The sequence below is a fragment of the Diceros bicornis genome, chromosome 16 (assembly GCF_020826845.1).
Source record: "Diceros bicornis minor isolate mBicDic1 chromosome 16, mDicBic1.mat.cur, whole genome shotgun sequence".
NCBI lineage: Eukaryota > Metazoa > Chordata > Mammalia > Perissodactyla > Rhinocerotidae > Diceros > Diceros bicornis.
The window spans coordinates 13472782-13495621 of NC_080755.1; the positions used below are offsets into that span (position 1 = coordinate 13472782).

General features: G+C 40.4%; 1 protein-coding gene across 1 annotated transcript in view; it reads left to right on the top strand.

Moving 5' to 3' along the window:
• The first annotated feature begins 1248 nt into the window (after nucleotides 1–1248).
• ABHD3 (abhydrolase domain containing 3, phospholipase) overlaps nucleotides 1249–22840 on the top strand; it is a 37085-nt gene continuing 15493 nt past the window's right edge. The window contains exons 1-4 of the mRNA XM_058556826.1: nucleotides 1249–1535; nucleotides 2100–2263; nucleotides 3553–3735; nucleotides 16472–16517. Coding sequence (XP_058412809.1) covers nucleotides 1374–1535; nucleotides 2100–2263; nucleotides 3553–3735; nucleotides 16472–16517 — 555 coding nt within the window. The 5' untranslated portion in view covers nucleotides 1249–1373. The remainder of the gene's footprint in view (nucleotides 1536–2099; nucleotides 2264–3552; nucleotides 3736–16471; nucleotides 16518–22840) is intronic.

Genomic DNA, 22840 nt, shown 5'->3' on the forward strand with positions numbered 1-22840 from the left:
GCAACCATCAAGTTGTAGTGACCAAATCAAAGCCAAATAAATTTCTCACTTCCAGCCCATCCCATTTCCCTATCACTAATTTATATCATTAATTTACAATCCTGTGAAATTTTTCATAGTCTATACAGCCCTTATCTTTTTCCTTTTGCCTATTTAAGTCTTGCCACTCGGTACCTCTTGGTGGGAGGAACTCCTAATAACAAAATGTTAAATCTAACCCTTTTGGATGCCTATCAGTAACTCCTGGCTTTAGTCACGTTGCCATAAATAAGCCTAGAAGAACCTACCTTATAAACGGTTTCTTGTGGGCCGGCCCTGTGGCTTAGCGGTTAAGTGTGCGCGCTCCGCTGCTGGCGGCCTGGGTTTGGATCCTGGGCACGCACCAACGCACCACTTCTCCTGCCATGCTGAGGCGGCGTCCCACATACAGCAACTAGAAGGATGTGCAGCTATGACATACAACTATATACTGGGGCTTTGGGGGGAAATAAAATAAATAAATAAAATCTTAAAAAAAAATAAAATAAATAAATAAATGGTTTCTTGGCTGTACATTAGGTAACTGTGAATTTCCATGAGTCTGTTAAGTTCAAAGCATTAATGGAAAACAAATACGCTTTTAAAAATTTTGAATCCCAGTTTCTAGTCTTGATCTCATTTATTTTCGGGAACCACTTCTCATTTAAGGCACACAGCTACTAAAAAGAGTCACAGAGAGATTTAAAGTCAAGTATGAATGTCTTCACTCTTGAATGTTTACACAATACATTTTCTCTTTTGATAGTCTTTTGGGACAACACAACTTCCTGGGGGAAGTAGGATTTTTTTCACTACGTAGTGCATTCTCCTAACATACCTTCGGCATTAACTCCTCAAATCTTTAAATCCAAGACACCCTAAACCGCTAGTTTACGGGAAGGATTAACCGAGACCTGCCGCCGTGCGGAATCGTTCAAGGTCACTGGGGCAGGTGCCTACTCCAGGACCTGAACGTGGGCTGCCAGGCCCATTTCTCTCTCTGAAGTCGACGCCCGCTCTCTCCCCACTCTTGGGATTCATCCAGGCTGACTGCGACCTGGCCTAGAGACCCCTCTCCACCCTTCCGGTGGCCGAGCTTGGAACCGCGCCTCTGGAACGTTCCTGAGTGGCTGGCGGTGGGGGCGGCTCCAGAGAAGCGGGGCGGAGCCGGCGGCGTCCCGCGGGCCGAGCCACGCCTCCCCGGGCGGCTCGGCCGCGCCTGTTGGCGGAAGCCGGGCTCTGCCGAGAAGGAGCCGCTCTGGTCTCGGGTGCCCGGCGGCGCCGTGTCCCTTTGCGCCCGCTGACCGGCTGGCTGGCCGCTCACCGCAGAACCTGCGCTTCGCGCTCCCCGGGCCATGCAGCGCTTAGCCATGGACCTGCGGATGCTCTCCCGGGAGCTCTCCCTCTACTTGGAGCACCAAGTCCGGGTTGGGTTCTTCGGTTCGGGAGTGGGCTTATCCCTGATCCTGGGTTTCAGCGTCGCTTATGCCTGCTACTACCTGAGCAGCATTGCCAAGGTGAGCTAGGGGTGGCGCGGGCGCCGAGGCGCAGGGCCGCGGTGGCTTTGCCAGGAGCGACAGCATCGGGCGAAGCCGGAGGCTGCCTCTCGGCGGGGCGGGTGGCTGGGGCCGTCCTGGGGCGAGCATGCTGCTCCCTAGTTGTTGCCTTTCCCCGCCATCTGATGGACGCCCTTTGAGCGCTCGCGGGAAAGCCGGCTAGCCACTGTCCGCCTGCCGGCGGGTCCGGCCCCGGTCCTCGGCCCGCAGCCCGGACCCTGCTGACCTCGGCGCTGGCGGCGCTGCCCTGTCACCGTTCATTAACCCTGCGAGGCTGCTCGGCAATGCTGTAGCACTTTTGAGAATTATTCCCGTATCCCAACTCTTACCTTTCCCTCAAGGGGTTTGATAAACCAGTCTTTTAAGTCCGTTGTGACTGTGATTTATTTGCGTCGGGCTTCCAGAAGGAGATGTAATCGGAGGGATTGCGCGCGCGAGGGACGAGTCTGTACTGATTTCTGGTTTACAGTTGGCAGAAACTTTGCTTTCTTCTGGATCCTTCACTGATACTGGCTTTCCCTACAGAAACCCCAGTTAGTGACAGGGGGTGAGAGTTTCAGCCGCTTCCTTCAGGACCACTGCCCCGTGTTGACAGAAACGTACTACCCGACGGTCTGGTGCTGGGAGAGTCGAGGACAGACACTGCTGAGACCTTTCATCACGTCCAAGCCCCCAGTGCAGTACAGGAAGTAAGTAAATTTCCGTTTTCAGTCATTTCTTCAAAATCATGGTTTTTTGCATACTCCCAGTTCTTGGCTAATAGCACCTCTGGTTTAGTAAGTGAAAGGAAAACAAAGGGGGAATGAAAATGGAAAGTATGTCCTCCACCCCACACCCAGCTGCAGGGAAATATTCAGGTATTGCCTTTGACCTTTTTTTTTTTTTTTTTGGTGCCCTGATGTTAATGGTTTATTTCTAGGAGAAGAGAAGTGTATGGGGGTTACTCTTTTTCTAATTGTCATGCATCTGTCCCTATGGACCTAGGTCCTTTGATGATATGCACCAATTCATTGATGATATGCACCAGTTCATTGATGCTTGGAGTGGGGTGGGGGCGAGAATGCCAGTTAATTTGGATTTTGTGTGATGGACACTTGTAAAAGGACTTCATATTGATAAGCAAATGGGTTCTTTTTTTATTTTTCTGTGAGGAAGATCAGCCCTGAGCTAACATCCATGCCAATCCTCCTCTTTTTGCTGAGGAAGACTGGCCCTGAGCTAACATCTGTGCCCATCTTCCTCTACTTTATATGGGATGCAGCCACAGCATGGCCTGCCAAGGGGTGCATCGGTGCACCCCGGCATCCAGACCCAGGCCGCCAGCAGCGGAGCGCGCGCACTTAACCTCTACACCACAGGCCGCCCCAGCAAATGGGTTCTTGATGATAATGCCCTTGAGGTGTTAGAGATAGGGTCCAGAATATATCAGTAACCAAGAGATTTAAATGGTGCCTATTATTAATTTCTCTGAGTCATCTAGTTTTTCTGGAGTTCCTTTTGTTAACTGGAACTTAAATTCATAGATACTATGTGAGAAGTACTTTTGATATTTAAGAATCAAATTTTGTAATATTCTCTGTGGGGAGACTGCATTATTGAGTCAGAGATCCAGAGCAGTGATCAGATCAGCATTTCACTTATTCATAATTCCCTATTGAATTATTTGGGTGACCTCAATCAAATAGGGGTTAAATGCTAGATATTTTAGAATAATGAGGAAATGATTACGATAAATATTTGAAGTACTTTGAAGGTCATTTTTATATACTACCTTTTACTGGTGTTGCTGGAGTTACTTTATGGTACTAATTTCATAACATTCCTGTAATGAAAGTGATATAAGTGTATGTGTTAGTGAATGCTGAAAAAAGTTATTTTGAGATGACCAAATAATGTAATTTATTTATAGAATTGACACTAATATTAAGACATGACTTGAAACACTTAGTGAGTATGTCTTTTGAATTATTTATTTCAGTGAACTTATTAAAACTGCAGATGGAGGACAGATTTTACTGGACTGGTTTGATAATGATAACAGTAAATGTTATATGGATGCCAGCATCAGACCTACTATCTTATTGTTGCCCGGCCTCACCGGAACAAGCAAGGAATCATATATCCTTCATATGATCCATCTCAGTGAAGAATTGGGATACAGGTATCAGTGAAAGATTTTTTCCATTTTTCACTTAATTCGTTCTAAATGAAGCACAAATATATCTACATGTTTGTGTCAGAAATACTTGTTATTTCTTGCCTGGTTTAAGCAATCCCCTAAATTATTATTTTTCTCTGCTTTCTATTTTCCCTCTTGTTTCAGGAAGATACATAACTGAATCCTCTCACAGAAAATACCACAGTATTGGAGGCACTCAGCAGATTTTGGTTGACTGAATGAATGAGATTAGAATCACCTAGGAATTGACATAGGAACCAGGTCTGAGAAGCAGTAGGCCCCACTGAAGGGAGTGCTATGGAAAATAGCAATTACAAACCCCTGAGAGAGTACACAGTGGCCCTCACGTCACACTCCATATTTGGGCCCTGGATCCACTAATCTTGTCTCGTTGGCTTGGATCCCAAGTATAAAAAATATTCAGAATCAGCTTGTAGGTCATCCTTATTTTTCCAAGGTGACTCATGCCTGTTCTGTCCCCCTGAGTTTGCAGATGCACATGGCTAGTGTCCTGTTGATAATGCCATGGAATTTTTTTTTGGAGGAAGATTGACCCTGTGCTAACATCTGTTGCCAATCTTCCTCTTTTTTTTCTTTTTCCTCCCTAAAGCCCCAGTACATAGTTGTATATCACAGTTGTAGAGTTGTAGCTTTTCTATGTGAGTCACTGCCTCAGCATGGCTTGATGAGCGGTGACTAGGTCCGTGCCCAGGATCTGAACCGGTGAATCCCAGGCCACTGAAGCAGAACATGTGAACTTAACCGCTGTGCCACTGGGCCAGCCCCGCCATAGCATTTTTGAGTAACCATTATTCAACTCAGTCACCAGGTACAACTTAATTTTTTGCAAGTGACTTAGTAACTTTAAGTTTCGGGTTCAGCTCTAAAATCTTAAAAAAAGCATCGTTGTGAAAGGTACTACTTTTCTGTGCCTCAGTTTTTTTAGCTGATGGTAATTTTTATAATGGAATACTCTGAGTTGCCTTTAAAGTAAGTTGTATTTTTGTTAAACATTTGTTTGTGTGAAAAATTGATGTTGAGTTTATATTAATAAAAACATTTTGATATAAAGGGGAAAATGCCATAATAGGTCATTCAATTTTAACAAGTAAACTCTGATCTTGTACAGAAAAAGCCTATTTTGTCCATGAAGTGGCAGTCTTTCAGCTTTGATATGGTGTTCCAGAATTATGGTTCCAATGAAATTTGCTCTAAGCAATAGCACGAGTTCATCATTAATCCATGTTTAAACCATCCAGGGCCGGCCCCGTGGCTTAGGGGTTAAGTGCTCGCGCTCCACTACTGGCGGCCCAGGTTCGGATCCCAGGCGCGCACTGAGGTACCGCTTCTCTGGCCATGCTGAGGCCACGTCCCACATACAGCAACTAGAAGGATGTGCAACTATGACATACAACTATCTACTGAGGCTTTGGGGAAAAGAAAAAATGGAGGAGTATTGGCAATAGATGTTAGCTCAGAGCCGGTCTTCCTCAGCAAAAAGAGGAGGATTAGCATGGATGTTAGCTCAGGGCCGATCTTCTTCACAAAAATAAATAAATAAAGCACCATCCAGTTAGATGTGAGGCTTGATTCTAATTTTTTTCTAAAACTTAGTCATGCTCAAAAAGTACAGATCATAAAGCCTTTTGTACCTGTTTAACTTGCTGATTCTGTACTCGGCCTGAGCTGCCTCCCAAGACTTAGAAAGTGCTTTTAAAAACAATAAACTTGAAACTCAAGGACTGAATCTCATAAGCCCTGGAGTTGCTCGTACGCATGACTTTCTTCCATCACTTGTAAAAGTTGCCAAACTTTATTACCATGGCTGTCATTATACTGTGCTTCAAAGCTGTTGGAAGGTTCTAGCTTCCCTAAGGGCCTAAATCTCTTCTATTGGATTCCAAAATTTTATTGAGAATGTGTGATATAAGGAAAGCTGTGTGCTTATTTTAGGTACTGTGAGGAGATGCAAAGAGTTGTGAGCAGTTGTCCTTGCCTCAGGGAGCCTATGAGAGGGGAAGGCTGGACAGGTCACTGTCAGCTGATTGAAGACCCAGCTTATTTGAGTTTAGGCACCTCTAACACTGAATCAGACTGGGCTTGAAGGTAGCAAATGCGTGAATAAGCAATGGTCAATAAACTCTTCAATGGCCTTTGGGCCTATCATCATGTATTTTTAACTGCAAGGAATCTCTGAATCTAGGTCAGAGAGGGTGTATCAGTTAGCTTTTGCTGTGTAACAAACTATCCCAAAAGTTAGTGGCTAAAAACAACCATTTTGCTCATGATTCCCTGGGTCAGCAATTTGGGCTAAACTCAGCTGGGTGGTTCTTCTGGTCTGGGCTGGGATCATTCATGCATTTGTGGTCAGCAGCCAGGACAGCTCTGTGCTTTGGGGGCCCTCAGCAGGGATGACTCATCTCAGCTCCACATGGTCTCTCATCCACCATCAGGCTTGCCCCAAGCATGTTTGTTTAGTGGCAGAGAGTTCTAAGAGTGCAAAGTGAAAGCTGCAAGGGTTCTTGAGGCCCAAGCTGAGAACTCTCACAATGTTGCTTCTGCTGCATTCCAGTCAGAGCAAGTCACATTCTAGTCAAAGCGAGTTACGTGGTCAGCCCAGGGTCAAAGGGTAGGGAAATAGACTTCACCTCTTGATAGGAAGAGCTATAAAATATTTTTGCAATTTACCACAGACAGCCAAGTAGTTTCAAAGACCACTGAGGTAAAAAATGGATCTGGAACTTTGGTGCAAGGCTAGGTTGAGTCACAAAACAGATGAAGTCATTATACTGTAGCATAGGATCTGGTAGGTAACAGAGCTTGTGGAAGGCTACGTAATACAAGGGATGTGCAGGGGCTTTGGAGCCAGGCCCAGGTTCACATGTTGGAACTGCCACTCACTGAGTGACCCTAGGCAATTAATTTTTAACTACCCCAATCACAGTTTCTTGCTTACTGCAGAGAGTTTAAATGAATTAGAATGGATAAAGTACTTGGTTTAGTGCCCTGAACAAAGTGGGTCTTTAGAAATGTTTATGTCTTCCTTCTCAGATCTTCTATTCCCTGATCAAAAAAGAACATTTTTTATAATTTAAAGAGCAGGTACAAGCAAACCTACCTCTTGGGAAATAGAAACATCTAGTTTCCTTACAGGAATGCTTGGATATTATTATAATGTCTCTTATACAATAGAGTTTCATAGGCAATATGAACACCCCAATATCATGGGGTACACTTGCCTTAGGGCCCCAGTTACCAACTCGTGTAAAGGTTGAGTGTTTAGGGAGGGTCACGAATTCTGTCAGGTCACCAGGGAACTGTTGATGCTTTACCGGTGAGATATGATTTAGACGTTAGAGAGAACCTAACTTCTAGCGTGTGGACAAATGAAACATAAGAGTTTACTATTGTTGCTATTAAACAAATTTTTTTTCCTGTACCTGAAAACTAACAAAGACACAAAACTTTTCTGTTAGTTTCACTAATTCAAAATTAATAATGGATGGGATGGAAAGTAAGCCAAAGTTTCTTTATGCTAATTGTGAGCAAAGATTTTACTAAGTCAAAGGTAAATAGAATTGAATGGGGAGTACTTGGCCTGCCTGCACGTTGCCCATCTTCATTGGCAGAGTGCCAGTATGTACTCCCTGAATAAACTTGCCCCTGAGAGGAGAAGAGAATTGCTGAGCCAAACAGTCCCAGCCATTCTTCCAGATTTTATCATTCTTCCAAAATTTATCAATCAGATAAGTCCTCCATCTTCTGGAGAGTGAGTAAATTGAGAAAGGCCAGGAGGCCAGGAGTGTGTTTAGGGAGAATCCCTCCTCACAGAAACTAGAGGAAAAGTTGTTCCCTCTAGTAAGTTCCACCCATATGATTGATAAAGTAGTTAGAAATCTTATCCATTTATTCAACATTTCTTTTTAAAAAATATCTATTCAGTAACACAGCCTAATAGATATTGTTTTGTGTGGCTGAATAATATCCTGTTTTCTTAAATCTTTTTCCCATTCTCTGAATTAATTTCCAGGACTACAACTAAAAACGGGGAGAAAGTCAGTAACTCTGAGAATATCCAAATCATCTTTTACTTTGACCTCTTTTATTGAGAGCCTTCATCTACCAATTTATTCCACCGCCAATTAATATTAAAAAGAGTGACACATCCAGAATTATGTAATAATAAGTTCATATTGAAATCTAGGTCAGTCGTTAAGTATTTTGGTACCGTACAGTATCAGAACCTATATTCCCAAAGAGTATACGGTCTAGTTGAGGTGACAAAGAGTATGCAGTAGTAGGGAAGAAACGCATTAAAGGACGAAGATTGGCTGCAAGTGACAGAATACTCAAAATAGCAGTGACTTAAGATACAAGTTTCTTTCTCCTGTAATAATCCAAGAAGGTAGACCGGGGCTTGTGTTGTGCTCTGCAGTGTCAGGAAAGTGAGCTTCTGTTTTTGCATTTCTTCACAACGCACGGCTGCTTCAGCTTCAGCTATCGCATCTGTGTTCCAGCACCCAAGAAGGAAAAAAAAGGAGACCAGAGAGCGCATCAACTTCCTTTAAGGATGCTTGCCGGCACTCGTGCACACCACTTTTACTTGTCTCACTTCAGCCTGCTGTTTCTTAGCTGCAAAGGAGGCTTGAAAGTGAAGTCTTTATTTTGGGCAGCCAGGTAGCCACTTGAAATTGGGGGATTCTGTTACTGAGAAAGAAGGGGAGGGGAAAGAAGGGCGATAACTGGCTGCCTCTAACACTGAGTGGTTGGAGTGTTACAAATGCAGGGATTCTGGAATATCAGAAAAACCAAGCAAGACATTTTATAAAGGGAAGGAATTGGTCAGCAGTGTCAGATGCAACGGAAAGGGCGAGGAGAACAAGGACGGACAAAGCACTTTGAGAAGATTCAGTGTGGCAATGAGGAAAGAAGCCCAACTGCTGGGGGTTAAGATGACCTCAGGAGGCAAGAGCAGGAGTGGATCACACACTTGACTACTTTTAAATGTTCCTTTACTTTGAAGTTAGGGATCGGGCCTGCACATTTTTGATTCAGGGGAAGTAGCACCAGTGGATACTAGGTTTTAGGTGACATTTAGCTTTTCCTGCAGCATTAGGAGTGCATTTTCTGGTCATCTACAGACTCTTCCTGAGGGAGGAAGGAAGGGGAGGCTGCGCTAAGGAAAATGAGGCAGTGAAACAAAAGGGCAGTTCTGCCTACTCCCCAGTCTAAAAGCAGTATCTTAGGTAAGAAGTCATTTTAAATTGACACCAGAATGTTTTAATCTAAAAGTTTTTTATCATTTTGTTGTTGTTAAAATAATTTGGTTTTTAAAATTTTGAGAATGAGTCAGTTTGACTGATTATTTATGAGACTGGCAGGATGAAATAATGCTTATTAGAAAGCACTGAATGAAGGTATTTCTGGGAAAATTTACAGTGGGTACTGACAAGTGGTCCCATTCTCTAGGGAACTAATTGTTAGATGTTCCACTATGAAATGATACCTCAATTAACAAACTTTCAGGGGCAAAGCTCTTTTTATCAGAGCTGGCATGCACTCCAAGGGTACTCTGTGTTCAGAGCACCCGTCTTCTTTGGAAAAAGAGACTTGAATGTTACTAGCTTAGATAGCATGAGGCAGCTTAGTGAGCTGGTTAAGTGGATCCTTGAGTCAGATCTGCCTGGATTCATATCCCAGCTCTGTCCCACACTGCCTGTGTATCTACGGACAAATTATGTAATTGCTCTGTACTTCAGTTTTCTCATCTGTAAAGATACCTATACCTCATAGGGTTGCAAGGATTGCACCTCATGTACAGGAAGAATGTTAGCCCGTAATGAACATTTTAAAAAGTATTAGCTATGAAATGTAAAGGAGTGAATCAGGCCATCGTCTGGCTTAGGGAAGAGCCTCACTCTTTTAGTCTGGTCAGACGGAAATGAGGTACTTCCTGCCTAGATCCCACAGGGAGAAAGAAGGTAATGCCTTGCTCAGGTGGAGTGGTTGCTGGAGTCTACATCCTGGAACACATACATGTCTCTGACTCAGTTTTGCGTAATAAAGTTGCCAGCAGTGACCTGTGACACTGGAATAATTCTTATTAGTTCAGAGTGCTATTAAGAGTAGGTTTGTTATTAAATAGGGTTTTTCTGTAGGCTAGTTCAACTAGGGCTTTAGTTGACAGATTCTACAAAGATACCAAAGAGATCTAGTTAGAATTCAAATGAGTAAGATAAAATATGAGAACATCAGAAAGCAACTGAATAAATGTTAGGGAAAATGGGAGAACTAATGGGAAAAATGTTAGAGTTAATGGCAAAAAAAAAAGATTCCAATAAAGTGTTATAAGAGATCACTGAAAGAGAACTCTTGATGCTAGTTGTATAATAGGTTTTCAGTTTCCTCACATTGAGGATAACTTTGACTCTTTTTTCCCCTTGTGGCCACTGGTTTTGAAATACTATGCCTAAAAAATAAACTGTATTATTTAAATATTAATTTCTTGGTCTTTTTTAAAATTTTAATTCATAGGGCCACTTAGAACTTATGAACAGCAAGAGATAACTAGAATTGCAATTTTGGTTTCCTATTAATAAATTTAGCTTTGTTTAGTGCCTACCACATGATAGGGCCCATACTAGGTGCTATACATAGGTTATTTTACTTAATATGTACCCAATTCCAAGATATATATTATTATCCCTATTTTACCAACCAAAAGCAGAACTACAGTGTTAGTAATCTCGCCAAATTAGTCTGTGACAGGGTTAATATTCAACTGTACAGCTTTGCTACAAATAAATGTGTGATTTCTTTTAGGCTCTTTGAAATGTTGATCATTTTTGAAAACTCTTTTTTACTACCTTTTTACACCCTTGGATGTCTCAGGCTCTTAGCTTGGGAACAACTACCTCCTCAAATCCCATGATTGTTGCCTGTTGGGATAAAGTAGACCTGTAATATCATAGGACTCAGTCTTATCAGGGAAATTCAGACATGACAGGCAAACAAGTCATGTTTCCTACTGAGGGTATAGATTTTGTAGGGAGAGAGTTGAAACAAGAGAATGAGGTTCTTAAATTATGAATTAACTTTTACTGTTCTCCGTTACCGTGTGATAATCGGGAGTTGGGTATGTAATATAGTCAGTAATGTATTCTTGTTAATTATTGTGTTTGATTTCTGACACTTCACATTCTAGAAAAAGATATATGAATTATGTTAATCTGTTTTAATATCTTTATGACCTTAGTGAGGTTGGAAATGTTCAAGTATTATCATTTCTTTTAAAAGAATGTGTATTTTGTTGTTGGATGTAGTGTTATATAAATATAACTTAGGTTAAGATAGTTGGTAGTGTTATTCAGACTGTTTACATCTTTTTTTTTTTTTGCTGATGAAGATTCGCCCTGAGCTAACATCTGTTGCCAATCTTCTTCTTTTTTTTTTTCCTTGCTTGAGGAAGATTAGCCCTGAGCTAATATCTATGCCAGTCTTCCTCTATTTTGTATGTGGGTCGCCGCTACGGTGTGGCTGACAAGCAGCGTGGGTCCGCGCCTGGGATCCAAACCTGCACACCTGGGCTGCTGAAGTGGAATGTACTGACCTTAACCACTACACCATGGGGTCGGCCCCCAGACTGTTTACATCTTTACTAATTTTCTTTGGCTCATCAATAGAAGAATGTTAAAATCAACTATGATTGTGGATTTTCTATATCTCCATTTAATTCTGTCAATTTTTGCTTCATGTATTTGGAGGCTTTGTTATTAGTCATATATATGTTTATGATTGTTAGTCTTCCTGTGAATTAACTCTTTTACCATTATGAAATGTACCTCTTTATCTTTGGTTGTGATGTCTATCTGATATTACTGTAGCCACTCCAGCCTTTTTATGCTTACCATTTACATAATATATCTTTTTTCATACTTTAACTTTCAAAGTATCTGTGTTTTTGTGTTTAAAGTGTATTGCTTATAGATAGCATATAGTTGGGTCTTGCTTTTTTATCCAGTCCGATGGTCTCTGCCTTTTAATTGGAGTTTTTAGTCCATTTACATTTAATGTAATTATTGCTATGGTGGATGTAAGGTTTACCATTCTATTATTTGTTTTCTGGTTTTTGTTCCTCTATTCCCCCCACCAGCACCACCACTTTTCTTTCTCTTTTTATATCTATGTGTTTTTATCTTTTTATCAGATTTGGAAAATTTGGGGCCACTATTTTTCAAAATTTTTTTACCCCATTCTCTCTCTCCTCTCCTTCTGGGACTACAATTATGCGTATATTAGATTTTTGCATATTGTTCCACCAATCACTGAGGTTCTATTCATTTTTTAAAATCTTTTTTTCTCTCTCACCCTTAGATTGGAAATGCAATTTACAAATCCAGTGAAATTTTACTTCAGATGTTGTATTTTTCTGTTCTGGAATTTTCATTTATTAATGCATTTTATTCCTCTGCTGAGATTTTCTATTTTTTTAATTCATTACAATCTTATTTTCCTTTATGTCCTTGAGCATAGTTATAATAGCTGCTTTATATCCTCATCTGTTCTAACATCTGGACCATCTCAGGGTCAGTTACATTGATTATCTTATCTCTTAAATATAGGTCATGTTTTCCTGTTTTTTCATGGTTTAGTAATTTTGGATTGTGTTCTGGACAGTTTGAATGATCTGTTGTAGAGGCTCTGGATTCTGTTTTATTTTCCCAAAGAGTACTGATTTTTGTTTGTTTGTTTTATCAGGCAGATAACTTGGCTAAACTCAAGTTAACTCAAAGTTAAAACTTTGTCTTCTCTGTGGTAGACAGCAGCAAAAACCTCTGTTTAGTTTTTTTTGTGTGTGTGTGTGTGAGGAAAATTAGCCCTGAGCTAACGTCTGATGCCAATCCTCCTCTTTTTGCTGAGGAAGATTGGCTCTGGGCTAACATCCATACCCATCTTCCTCTGCTTTATATGAGATGTCACCACAGCATGGCTTGACAAGCAGTGCATCAGTGTGCACCCGGGATCCGAACCCACGAACCCCAGGCCACCAAAGCAGAGCACATGCACTTGACCACTAGGCCACCGGGCCAGCACCTCTGTTCAGTATTTTCATCTTTAATTGGAGTCTGCCTCACATATATGTAGATGAAGGGTCAGCCAGAGCTTTGGGCCCAGTTTTTATCCAGAATTCAGGACTCTCCTTCTGTGTCTCTCTTTTCTGAGATTTTCCCCTCATTTTCTAACTGCTATAGTTACACCAAACTCTGTTTTCTGGTGTTTTAAGCCCATGAGACTGAGCATTTCTATCTGACTTTGATCCATCGTTGAGTAATACCAACCTGTGCCTCTCCTCAGGCAGAAACGTGTAAAAACAGGAAACTTACCCAATGCCATTTTCTTTTTCCAAATGTCAATTCTCATTCAGTTTCTGCCTGCTTTAGGTGTTCTTCATTGCCTTTATAATTTGTCAAGTGTTGATAGTTATCATTCCAGGAAGGGTTAGCCCAATAGGGTCTGCTCTGTCATTTCCCAAAGCAGAACCTCCTTGTCATCTTTTCTTAACCTAGGATTTAGAACTCTATGTATTTTTTGGTCGTAACCTATTTTTCCATTCTTATTTTCTATCATTACCTTCTATGTAGCCATGTTTCAGCTAAGATGATCTATTTTCTCATCCCTTAGAAAATTTTATACATTTCTATCTTGTGTCTTTGCTCACATTGCTCCCTTCAACCCATAATACATCCCACACTTTCCTTCTGCTGAAATCTTTACTATTTTTCAGGTCTCAGCATAAAATCTATCTGCCTTCTCCATGAATCTTTTCCTAATCAATTTTGCCCATCTTGACCTCATATGGCTTTATTATCTATACCACTCATTGGACATTGAATCGTGTACTGCCTTGTGCTATCACTTTTGTTGTAGTCACTAAACTGAAAATATGGTGCATGTCTTCTCAACCTAACTACATTGTACTCTCCTTGAGGCCAGGAACCTTATATTTTTATTATGCTTTTCCTCCTACAAGCTCTAACTCAATCTTTAGTTCTGTAAATATTTTGTAAAATAAATTTTTGAATGAATGAATCATCCAATATTAATATTCATGTTAAGTGCTTAGAACATGATCTGGCACATAGTAAACACTAATAAATGTTATCTGTTGTTATTATCTGAAATCAGTGTAGTGATCTCTGAATGTTCGTCTCACTCCGCCCTTTACAGTTATATCTGTTCTTAGACTCAAAGACCTGTGGAATCTTAGAACTGGAAAATATTTAAGATCGTCTGATAAAATCCCTTTATTCTGGTAGATCACTGGGCTTGAGTACATTCAAAGCTATCTGGTCCATCTCATTGTAACAGTGGTTCTCAACCAAGGGCGACTGTAGACAGCCCCTATTACAATGAATTATTTGGTCCAAAATGTCCATAGAGCTAAAGGTTGAGAAATCCTGTGCTGTAGGTAACCCTCAGCTTTTTATTTAACCTTCATTAGAAGAGACTCACCTGCTTCCCTGATTAACGTGTTCTGTTGTCACAGAAGTTCTTAATAGCAGATTTATTCTTTATTTGGTATGTTTTCTCTTTATTTATATTTTTCCTGTTTTGAGAAGAAAATTTAAATAGTTAAAATATGTAGGAAAAATAAGTTTTGCAGAACAATTTTCCTCACATACATTCCCTTTGAAATTGGAAGAAATTGTAAAAATTATTTGGAGAGAACTGTTACAAAGTTAACAGAGGCTTATCTAATGTCTTAGGAACAGTAGTTGTTTCACACTAGCTCTTAGCTTTATGTGTAAAGTGTTCCCTGATAACTCTCAGGGCAGAAAAGGGGTTAAATGAAAGAAGAAGCTGGTTGCTTATTACCAGCTGGAGCGGGAGAAAAGGGCAGGACGGCAACCCTCATTGTGCCTTCTTCTAGGGCTGCTTTGCTCCCTCATTCTTCCTTATCTCTCTGCCCCATTTCCAAGGCTAGAAGTATATACAATGATGACTGCTACTGATAGAACAGTGTCAGGAACAAAGGCCTATGGAGAGGTTGAGGCAGATCCTGCTGTAGCAAGAGACACCAGAGCTGTGATCCGCTTTTCAAAGATGCCTAAAGGAAAGCACAAATATCCCAGTCTGCAGTTTGGAAGAAAATCCCAGAGGTATAGGCTGCTTTTTCATGAGTTTGCAGATCATCTTTGTCTTCCCCCTCACCGGTTCTGTTCCCTTCACTCAGTGGCAGTCACATGATAATATCTTGCCCCAGAAGCCATTTTTATCCTTATGTAGTATTTGCACTCTAAAAGTGGTTCTTTTCTGGATGACTAGGATCTTCAAGGTTCAAGGTCACAATTAACTTTAGTCCCAATTCCTGTGCTATGCAAGTAAATACAAGTGGCTAACTTAAATTTTATTTATGTCTAGTCTGTCTTGCCATTCTTGTTAGCAAGAAAAGATTAGGCACTAACTGACACCTACTTTAACTTTTCTGCATGTTTTTATAGTATATTTAAGATCTTCCTTTGACTAGTCAATAAAATGTAATGTTTCTAGCTTTTTCTCAAATCAGATTTCTGAGCTTTTTGAACATTTCTCTTCTTTCAGTTGGGCCTAATAAAATTCTCTGTATGACCTTTCAGATGCAAGAAAGTCTTCCTTTGCAGAAACATATCCTGAATGCCACACTGAAATCTAACCCCGCTGAGAGGAGAGTCCGAGTTGTGAATGTTCTGTAAGGCAGTCAGTTCATCGGTGCCTGAACCTATACAGTGATCAGCAGCACCATGAAAGAAGGAAGTTAGAACCTTTAGTGGCCTTGATTGATTGGATAAGTAAACAGACAAAATGAATTTTAATCGACATGAATATAGATTCAATAAATAAAAGAGAACCTGTGCAGGCTCAAGTCGGGATTTTGTTTGAAGATGGCAACAAATACACATCTAGGGTTATGGTTGGCTGAAAGTTAAATGAGAGTGAAATATTTTAAATGCAGAATGACTTTTTAAAAGCTAGCGTGGCGCTACAAGTACCATTGCTACCAACAGCTGACTGTCGTTGTGTACTTACCGTGAGCCAACACTGCCCTAAGCCCTTTACATGTGATCCTTGACCCACGAGAGGGAAAGATTACGCAGGTAGTCTTTCCTCCCCTAGGTCAGCTGAACACTGAGCAGTAGCATAGAGGGGGCCCATCCTGCCAGCTCAGGTGCCAGGCTCCTTGCAGCTCTACCTGTGGCAGTGTTTTCACCTCAGGTAAAATTCCAGTCTCCATGTTTGCTGAGCCTTGAGGAAACAAGAGCTATTTGTTAGGATAGGGATAGACACTTATTAATGTTACAAATAGAATAGGTAGAGGACATTTTTTTTTTATCTGAGGCAAAACGTTTAAATTTGACTTGTATTTAGAATTGTTTTAATAATACTTATTGGAAGCCTACGCACATGCATAGGCAGAAGTTGTAAAAATTCGGCTTTTGGTAGGAAAATTTAACATCATTTCAATATACAGTTTTCTGATTTGAACCCACATGTTGAATTTAGAGAGCTGGAAATGTATTTTAGTTCATTTAGATGAGATTATCAAACATTCTCATGTCTTTAGGACAGACGTTTAAAAATTTTTGGTGCTCTAAAAGAGTGCTAGTAAGATGATTTTAATATTATATTGTGAGCAAGAATCATGTGTAAAAATAACAAAAATTACTTTCCTGGTTTTTAGATGTGTGGTTTTTAACAACAGAGGAATGGCGGGGGAGAATCTCTTGGTAAGTAAATTTAAATTAATGACAACAGCTTAATTTTTATTTTTATTTTATTTTATTTATTTTGTGAGAAAGATCAGCCCTGAGCTAACATCTGCCAATCCTCCTCTTTTTGCTGAGGAAGACTGGCCCTGGGCTAACATCCGTGCCCATCTTCCTCTACTTTATCTGGGACGCCGCCACAGCGTGGCCTGACAAGCAGCACGTGGGTGCGCACCCGGGATCCCCGGGCTGCCGCAGCGGAGTGTGGACACCCAGCCACTTGCGCCACCAGGCCGGCCCCAACAGCTTAATTTTTAAAAGAATCATTTCCAGTTTTATAACGAAAAGTACATTCTTTTTTTTTTTTTCCTAATTTCTCTTTCTCTTTTTTTTATTGTGAAATTTTTGTTGTACATTATTGTTTATCAGTCACCATATAAGTGCATCCCTCCACCCCTTGTGCCTTACCCCCACCCCCCTAGCCCCTGGTAACCACTAAATAGTTCTATCTGTCTGTGTGTTGGTTTATCTTCCACATATGAGTGAAATCATGCACTGTTTGTCTTTCTCTTTCTGGCTTATTTCACTTAACGTAATACCCTCCAGGTCCATCCATGTTGTTGCAAATGGGACGATTTTGTCTTTTTTTAAGTACATTCTTTTTTATTTAAAATAACTCTTATTACGTAAACCATACAAGTACATTGTGGAAAAATACACATAGAAAAAAAGGAAATTTACATGACCCATAATTACACAACCAGGGAAATCCCCTTAGTCTATGTTCATCCAGATCTTATATATAAATAAAATATATGCAGTATATTTCTATTTTTATAAAAATTAAGGTTGTATTTTATAACTTAACTTTTGTACTTACTATATTTTACCATCAAGAGATATTTATCTATATCCTTTTTAATACAAAACACGTTTTCTTTAAAAATTAACTAGTAGATGGCCCGCCCCGTGGCTTAGCGGTTAAGAGCGCGCGCTCCGCTGCTGGCGGCCGGGGTTCAGATCCGGGCGCGCACCAAAGCACTGCTTCTCCGGCCATGTTGAGGCCGCGTCCCACATACAGCAACTAGAAGGATGTGCAGCTATGACATACAACTATCTACTGGGGCTTTGGAGGGAAAAATAAATAAATAAAATTATTTAAAAAATAATAATAATAAAAAAATAAAAATTAACTAGTAGAAAACAAATTCACCAGTGTAATGATACTTTTTTTCACTTAGAAAATTCAGTTTTATCATGAAACAGCTTGACTGTATGTCATATGCCTATTTTCCAGCCAAAGTTTTCGTAGAGGAAATATTATTTAAATCCTTTTATTTAAATCAGCTTTTTTTTCCTTCTAACCCCTAAAATTTTTGCTAGGGTAGGAGTTCTTCGACCTCTTAGAAAATTATCACCCTATCTGATGTTAAACTTATGGGTTGGAATGAAAACTATTACACTCACTGAAATTTTCTTGAAGTTTTTCAACTTTTGGTCCCTCAGCGCTTCAACAGATCGAAGGCAGTTCTACCAGAATTGAAAGAAATTTTATTTTTAAGTCATTGACAGAGAATGATATTAAGACTATAATTAATTAAGTTATGCTGGAAATAAAAATTGACAATCTTGTCACAAATGTCAGTACTTTATGAGAACTTGGGAATAAAAGGAGCTCTTGCACTTGGCTTTACAGTGACTTAGGCCCTGGAAGGAATCAAGATCAATATGATTTCAAAAGCTAAAGTTATAAAGTGTTTATGGTCTTACTCAAGTGCCTCATAATAAATAGTTTGATGTGAAGGTTCACATTGCCTTATTTAGTCCAGCCTTTAGGAATCTAATAGACAGAGGGTAGGCACTCTGAAGGGGAAGATTTGAATTTGTCACCAAACAACTTGTTTTTGAGCAGCTTTTGTCTGCTCTGTATCCTTCCAGGTGCTTCGGACACAAAGACGGGGAAGACATGGTCTGAGGCTCTCAAGAAAATAATGTGCTGCAAAGTAAAGTCTATTAGTTCCCATAAAGTGAGGGACAAAGATCTGCTCATTCAGCAAATCCATGTTGTATGCCTATCACACCAGGCAATGAACAAAACAGTAGGGTGAGGAGTATACACATTATTAGACACAACCCTAACCCTTAGGAGCTTTAACTTCAATTGCAGGAGAGAGTCAGATACATAAAAATATGCACAGTACAGTGCTAAGTATAACCGTAGCAAGATTTTTTAAGGCTACAGAGCATAAAGGGAAGGAGTAACTAACTACCTCAGGGAAACAGGAGAACACCATAGTGGAGGTAAATGTGAGTTGGATCTTGAAGGCTGTATTATTGAAACAGAAGAGGGGACAGAGAAGCTTTCTCAGCATAAAGAACAAGGTATTAAAGAGCATGGGAGGGCCGGCCCCGTGGCTTAGCAGTTAAGTGCGCGCGCTCCGCTACTGGCGGCCCGGGTTCAGATCCCGGGTGCACACTGACGCGCCGCTTCTCCGGCCATGCTGAGGCCGCGTCCCACATACAGCAACTAGAAGGATGTGCAACTATGACATACAACTATCTACTGGGGCTTTGGGGAAAAAAAAAAGGAGGAGGATTGGCAATAGATGTTAGCTCAGAGCCGGTCTTCCTCAGCAAAAAGAGAAGGATTAGCATGGATGTTAGCTCAGGGCTGAGCTTCCTCACAAAAAAAAAAAAAAAAAAAAAAGAGCATGGAATAGCAAGTACTTACTTTGGAAGGCTAATGGTGATGAAAATTTTATTTAATATTTATTGAGTCCTTAGAATATATCAGTTATGTCTTTTTGGACTTAAAATTCAGCAGTAGAAACAACCCAGTGATTTAGGTAAGCACAGCCACCATCATCCCCATTTTGCAGATGAAGAAAATGAGGCATAAATAGCTTAAGAACTTGCCCTAGCCAAGAAATTCAGAGCCAGGATTAGACCCAGGCAGTCTGACTCTGTGCTTATGTTCTTGTACTCCCTCTCGTTATTCAGGAAGTGACAGATATTCTTCTAGAAGAGGTAGGACTAGATTTTGAAGAGTCTTGTGTAGAATCGCCAGGAACCTAGCATCAAACTGTTGACTTTTTTTTTTTAATTTCAGCTTTATTGAGGTATAATTGACGTATAAAATAATTTGATCCTGGTCATGTTTTAGAAAGAGGACCATGGCAGCGGTGTATAGAAAACAGCTGGAGGGGAAGGAGGCTGGAGGCTGGGAGACCTGTTAGAAGGCAGTTACTGTAGACCTACCCAGAGTTTGAAAGCAGATGTAGGAGGGCTGAAGAGGAGAGAACAAAGATCAGGGGTATTCATGGGGCAGAAAGAATAGTATTAATTGTATTGTGGGAAGCAAAGAGAAGGGAGTCAAGGTTGACATTTCTAACTTTGCTGACTTCTAAAAGGCTAGTATGGTAAAAGGTAATATTTACTGAAATAGGACATTTAGGAGAATTTACAAGATTTTGGTGTAATAAAAATAACAAATGCAGTTTTAGATGTTTAGGGTGCTTTTAGATCATCCAGGTGGAAATTTCTAGTAAACCTGGCTCTCAGGAGAGATGTACAGGCTAGAGAAAGAAATGGATTGTCAGTGCACAAATGGTACTTGGAGCTCGGGAGTGGTTGACATCGCTTAGGGAGAGTTTGTAGAGTTAAGGGGAGAGGTCTGTGGGTAGAATCTTAGAAAATGACAAATAGGAAGGAGGAGAGAAAGAAAGGAGGAAACTTGAAAAACTTTCTACCCTTACCATTGGAAGTTAATCAGAAATTTACTTTGAAAGAATGCAGCAACCCGGTAACTTTTAGCCATAAACTTTAATTAGATTTTTGAAAAATCTCGGAGAACACTTTGAGTTCTTACAAAGGGAGAGTATATAGACAAACTTCTTTATTATTATTATTTTAAAGAATTCACTAAGTTCTCAGAGAATAGAAGTAGCTTGGTCTCTGGAGTCTTATCCAGCGCCCTGGATTGAATTCTGATGAACTAGTACTCCCAGCAAATATCTGATCATAAAGGCTAATGGGATCTAATTTAAGAAAGAATAAGGATGTAAAATGACCAAAATGTAGTTATAATTATATCCTTTTAGAACAACTGCTTTAAAAAAGAAATTTAAGGGAGTAAATTAATTATAACTTAATACATACTTCTTGCACCCTAACGGATCACAAAAATGAGATGCCAGTGTTGATTATTAGAGCTAGCTTTGATATTTAGATCTCTTGATAACCCTTCTTTCTGCCTTAGAGCTATGAACAATTATTATATCAGACTAGAGGAACTCTATGTTTATTTATACCTTACCTTGTTCCAGAAAGGATTTAATGTAGCTCAGACCCAGAGTCAGTAAGACCTTAGGTAGGCATAAAAAAGAATAAAAGATGAATCAGCAATTCAAACAGGAAGGAACTGCCTCTAACTGAAATGAACCTAAAAGAGCTAGCAAAAGTGAAATGGGATTTAGGGTATTAAGCAGATCTCCTAGGAGTGGAAGAAATGCAAAAGTAAAAGGTTTGCTGGAATATGTTGGTGATAGACTTAGAATTTATAAGGGTTACTATGGCTCCTGCACAGCAGAATAAGAAAGTAGACATTTCCCACCACCATATTGTCCTCATTTCCAATTAGTCATTGCAGGATCAAAAGCCAAAAGCCTTGCTCGCTAGGAAATGAGAAGCCTGCACGTTGCCCTCCCTGGGGCTGTTACCTGCAGGAGACACATAGTCCTGGCCTCAGTAGACTGATCCTCAGATATTCCTGCAGGGTTCTTGGAGCCCTCAGAGTACATGGTACCTTTTCTTCCTCTCTCCGGTTTGGTTTTCAAGAATAGGAATCCAGGAATCCAAGTTACCCACAAACTCCCTGATATTAATTATTACTTTGTAAACTATCATGTTTCCAGCTTAGTTTAGGAATGATAATTTACAAAAAACTCAGCCAAAATTGAGTTTATTGAAAGCTACATAGGGGTCCCTTTCCTTTTGGTTATAGGGTCATACACACTTCTGTGTCCCTAGGACCAACAAGAAAACTCTCCTAGCCATTTTGGAAAATGGTCTGGCAATTTCTCAAAAAGTTAAACATTGAGTTACCGATAATCCAGCAATTCCATTCCTAGGTATATACCCAAGAGAAATGAAAATATATGTTCACACAATAACTTGTACACAAATATTTATAGCAGCATTATTCATAATAACCAAAAGGTAGAAAAAACCCAGATGTGCATCAAAGGACAGATGGATAAATAAAATGTGCTATATCCATATCATGGAGTATTATTCAGCATTAAAAAAGAAATGGAGTACTGATACATGCTACAACATGGCTGAACCCTGAAAACATTATGCCAACTGAAAAAAGCCAGTCACAAAATATTACATATTGTATGATTCCATTTATATGAAATATTCAGAATAGGCAAATCTATGGTGACAGAAAGAAAGCAAGTTAGTGGTTGCTTAGGGCTGGGGGAGGGAGGATGACTGCTAATGGTAGAGTTTCTTTGTGGGGTGATAAAAATGTTCCAAAATTGTGGTGGTGGTTGCACAACTCTGAATATACCAAAAAACATTGAATTGTACATTTTAAATGGGTGAATTGTATGATATGTGAATCATGTCTCGTAAACCTGTTAAAAAGAAAAGCCTCCTTCAGGAACTTTCCAGTTCAAGTTACAGCCCGTTCAGCACGTAAGGGAGGGCCAACAGGGGGAATGAAGCTGGAAGATACTTCTAAGCAGTGCTGCTCCAAGTGTGGTTGGTTTGTGGACCAGCTTCCACATCTCAAACTCTCTGATACCAGTCCCTGACAGGTTGGGGGGCTGCGACAGAATGTAAACTAGCTTCAGCTCCAAGCACCCTATTGAGGTGAGCAGATTTTTTTTTCTCGTAGCAATCCTCTCTTGATGAGAGAAGCAGCATGCTGATTTATATTCTGATGTCAGCCCCTTATCTCTTCCTGGACTGGCACTTTGATTAGCTCTGCCTCCGAGATCCTCTAATCCTAAAAGCCTCGTTTCATAGATGAGGATGCCTCTGGAGAAGTGGGGTGACTGGCCTGGGGTCATAAAGCTCATTAGTGGTCTCAGGGCAGGCACTCAGACTGTCCAGTCGAGTGTCTAATCTTTCAGCACTGTCTTTAAGTCAAGTCAGCCTGAAAACCTGGGGGTGGAGATAAAGAGTGGTTTCAAAGAGAGGGTTCTTGCCTCAACCTCAGGTTCTTTGGTGGTTAATTAAGGACACAGATCTAGAGAAATCTGCTCTTGTTTCCTACTGAGCTTTTTCACCTTAGCTTTTTCATGGAAGCTTGTGGGGTAGGAAGGATGTAGGGC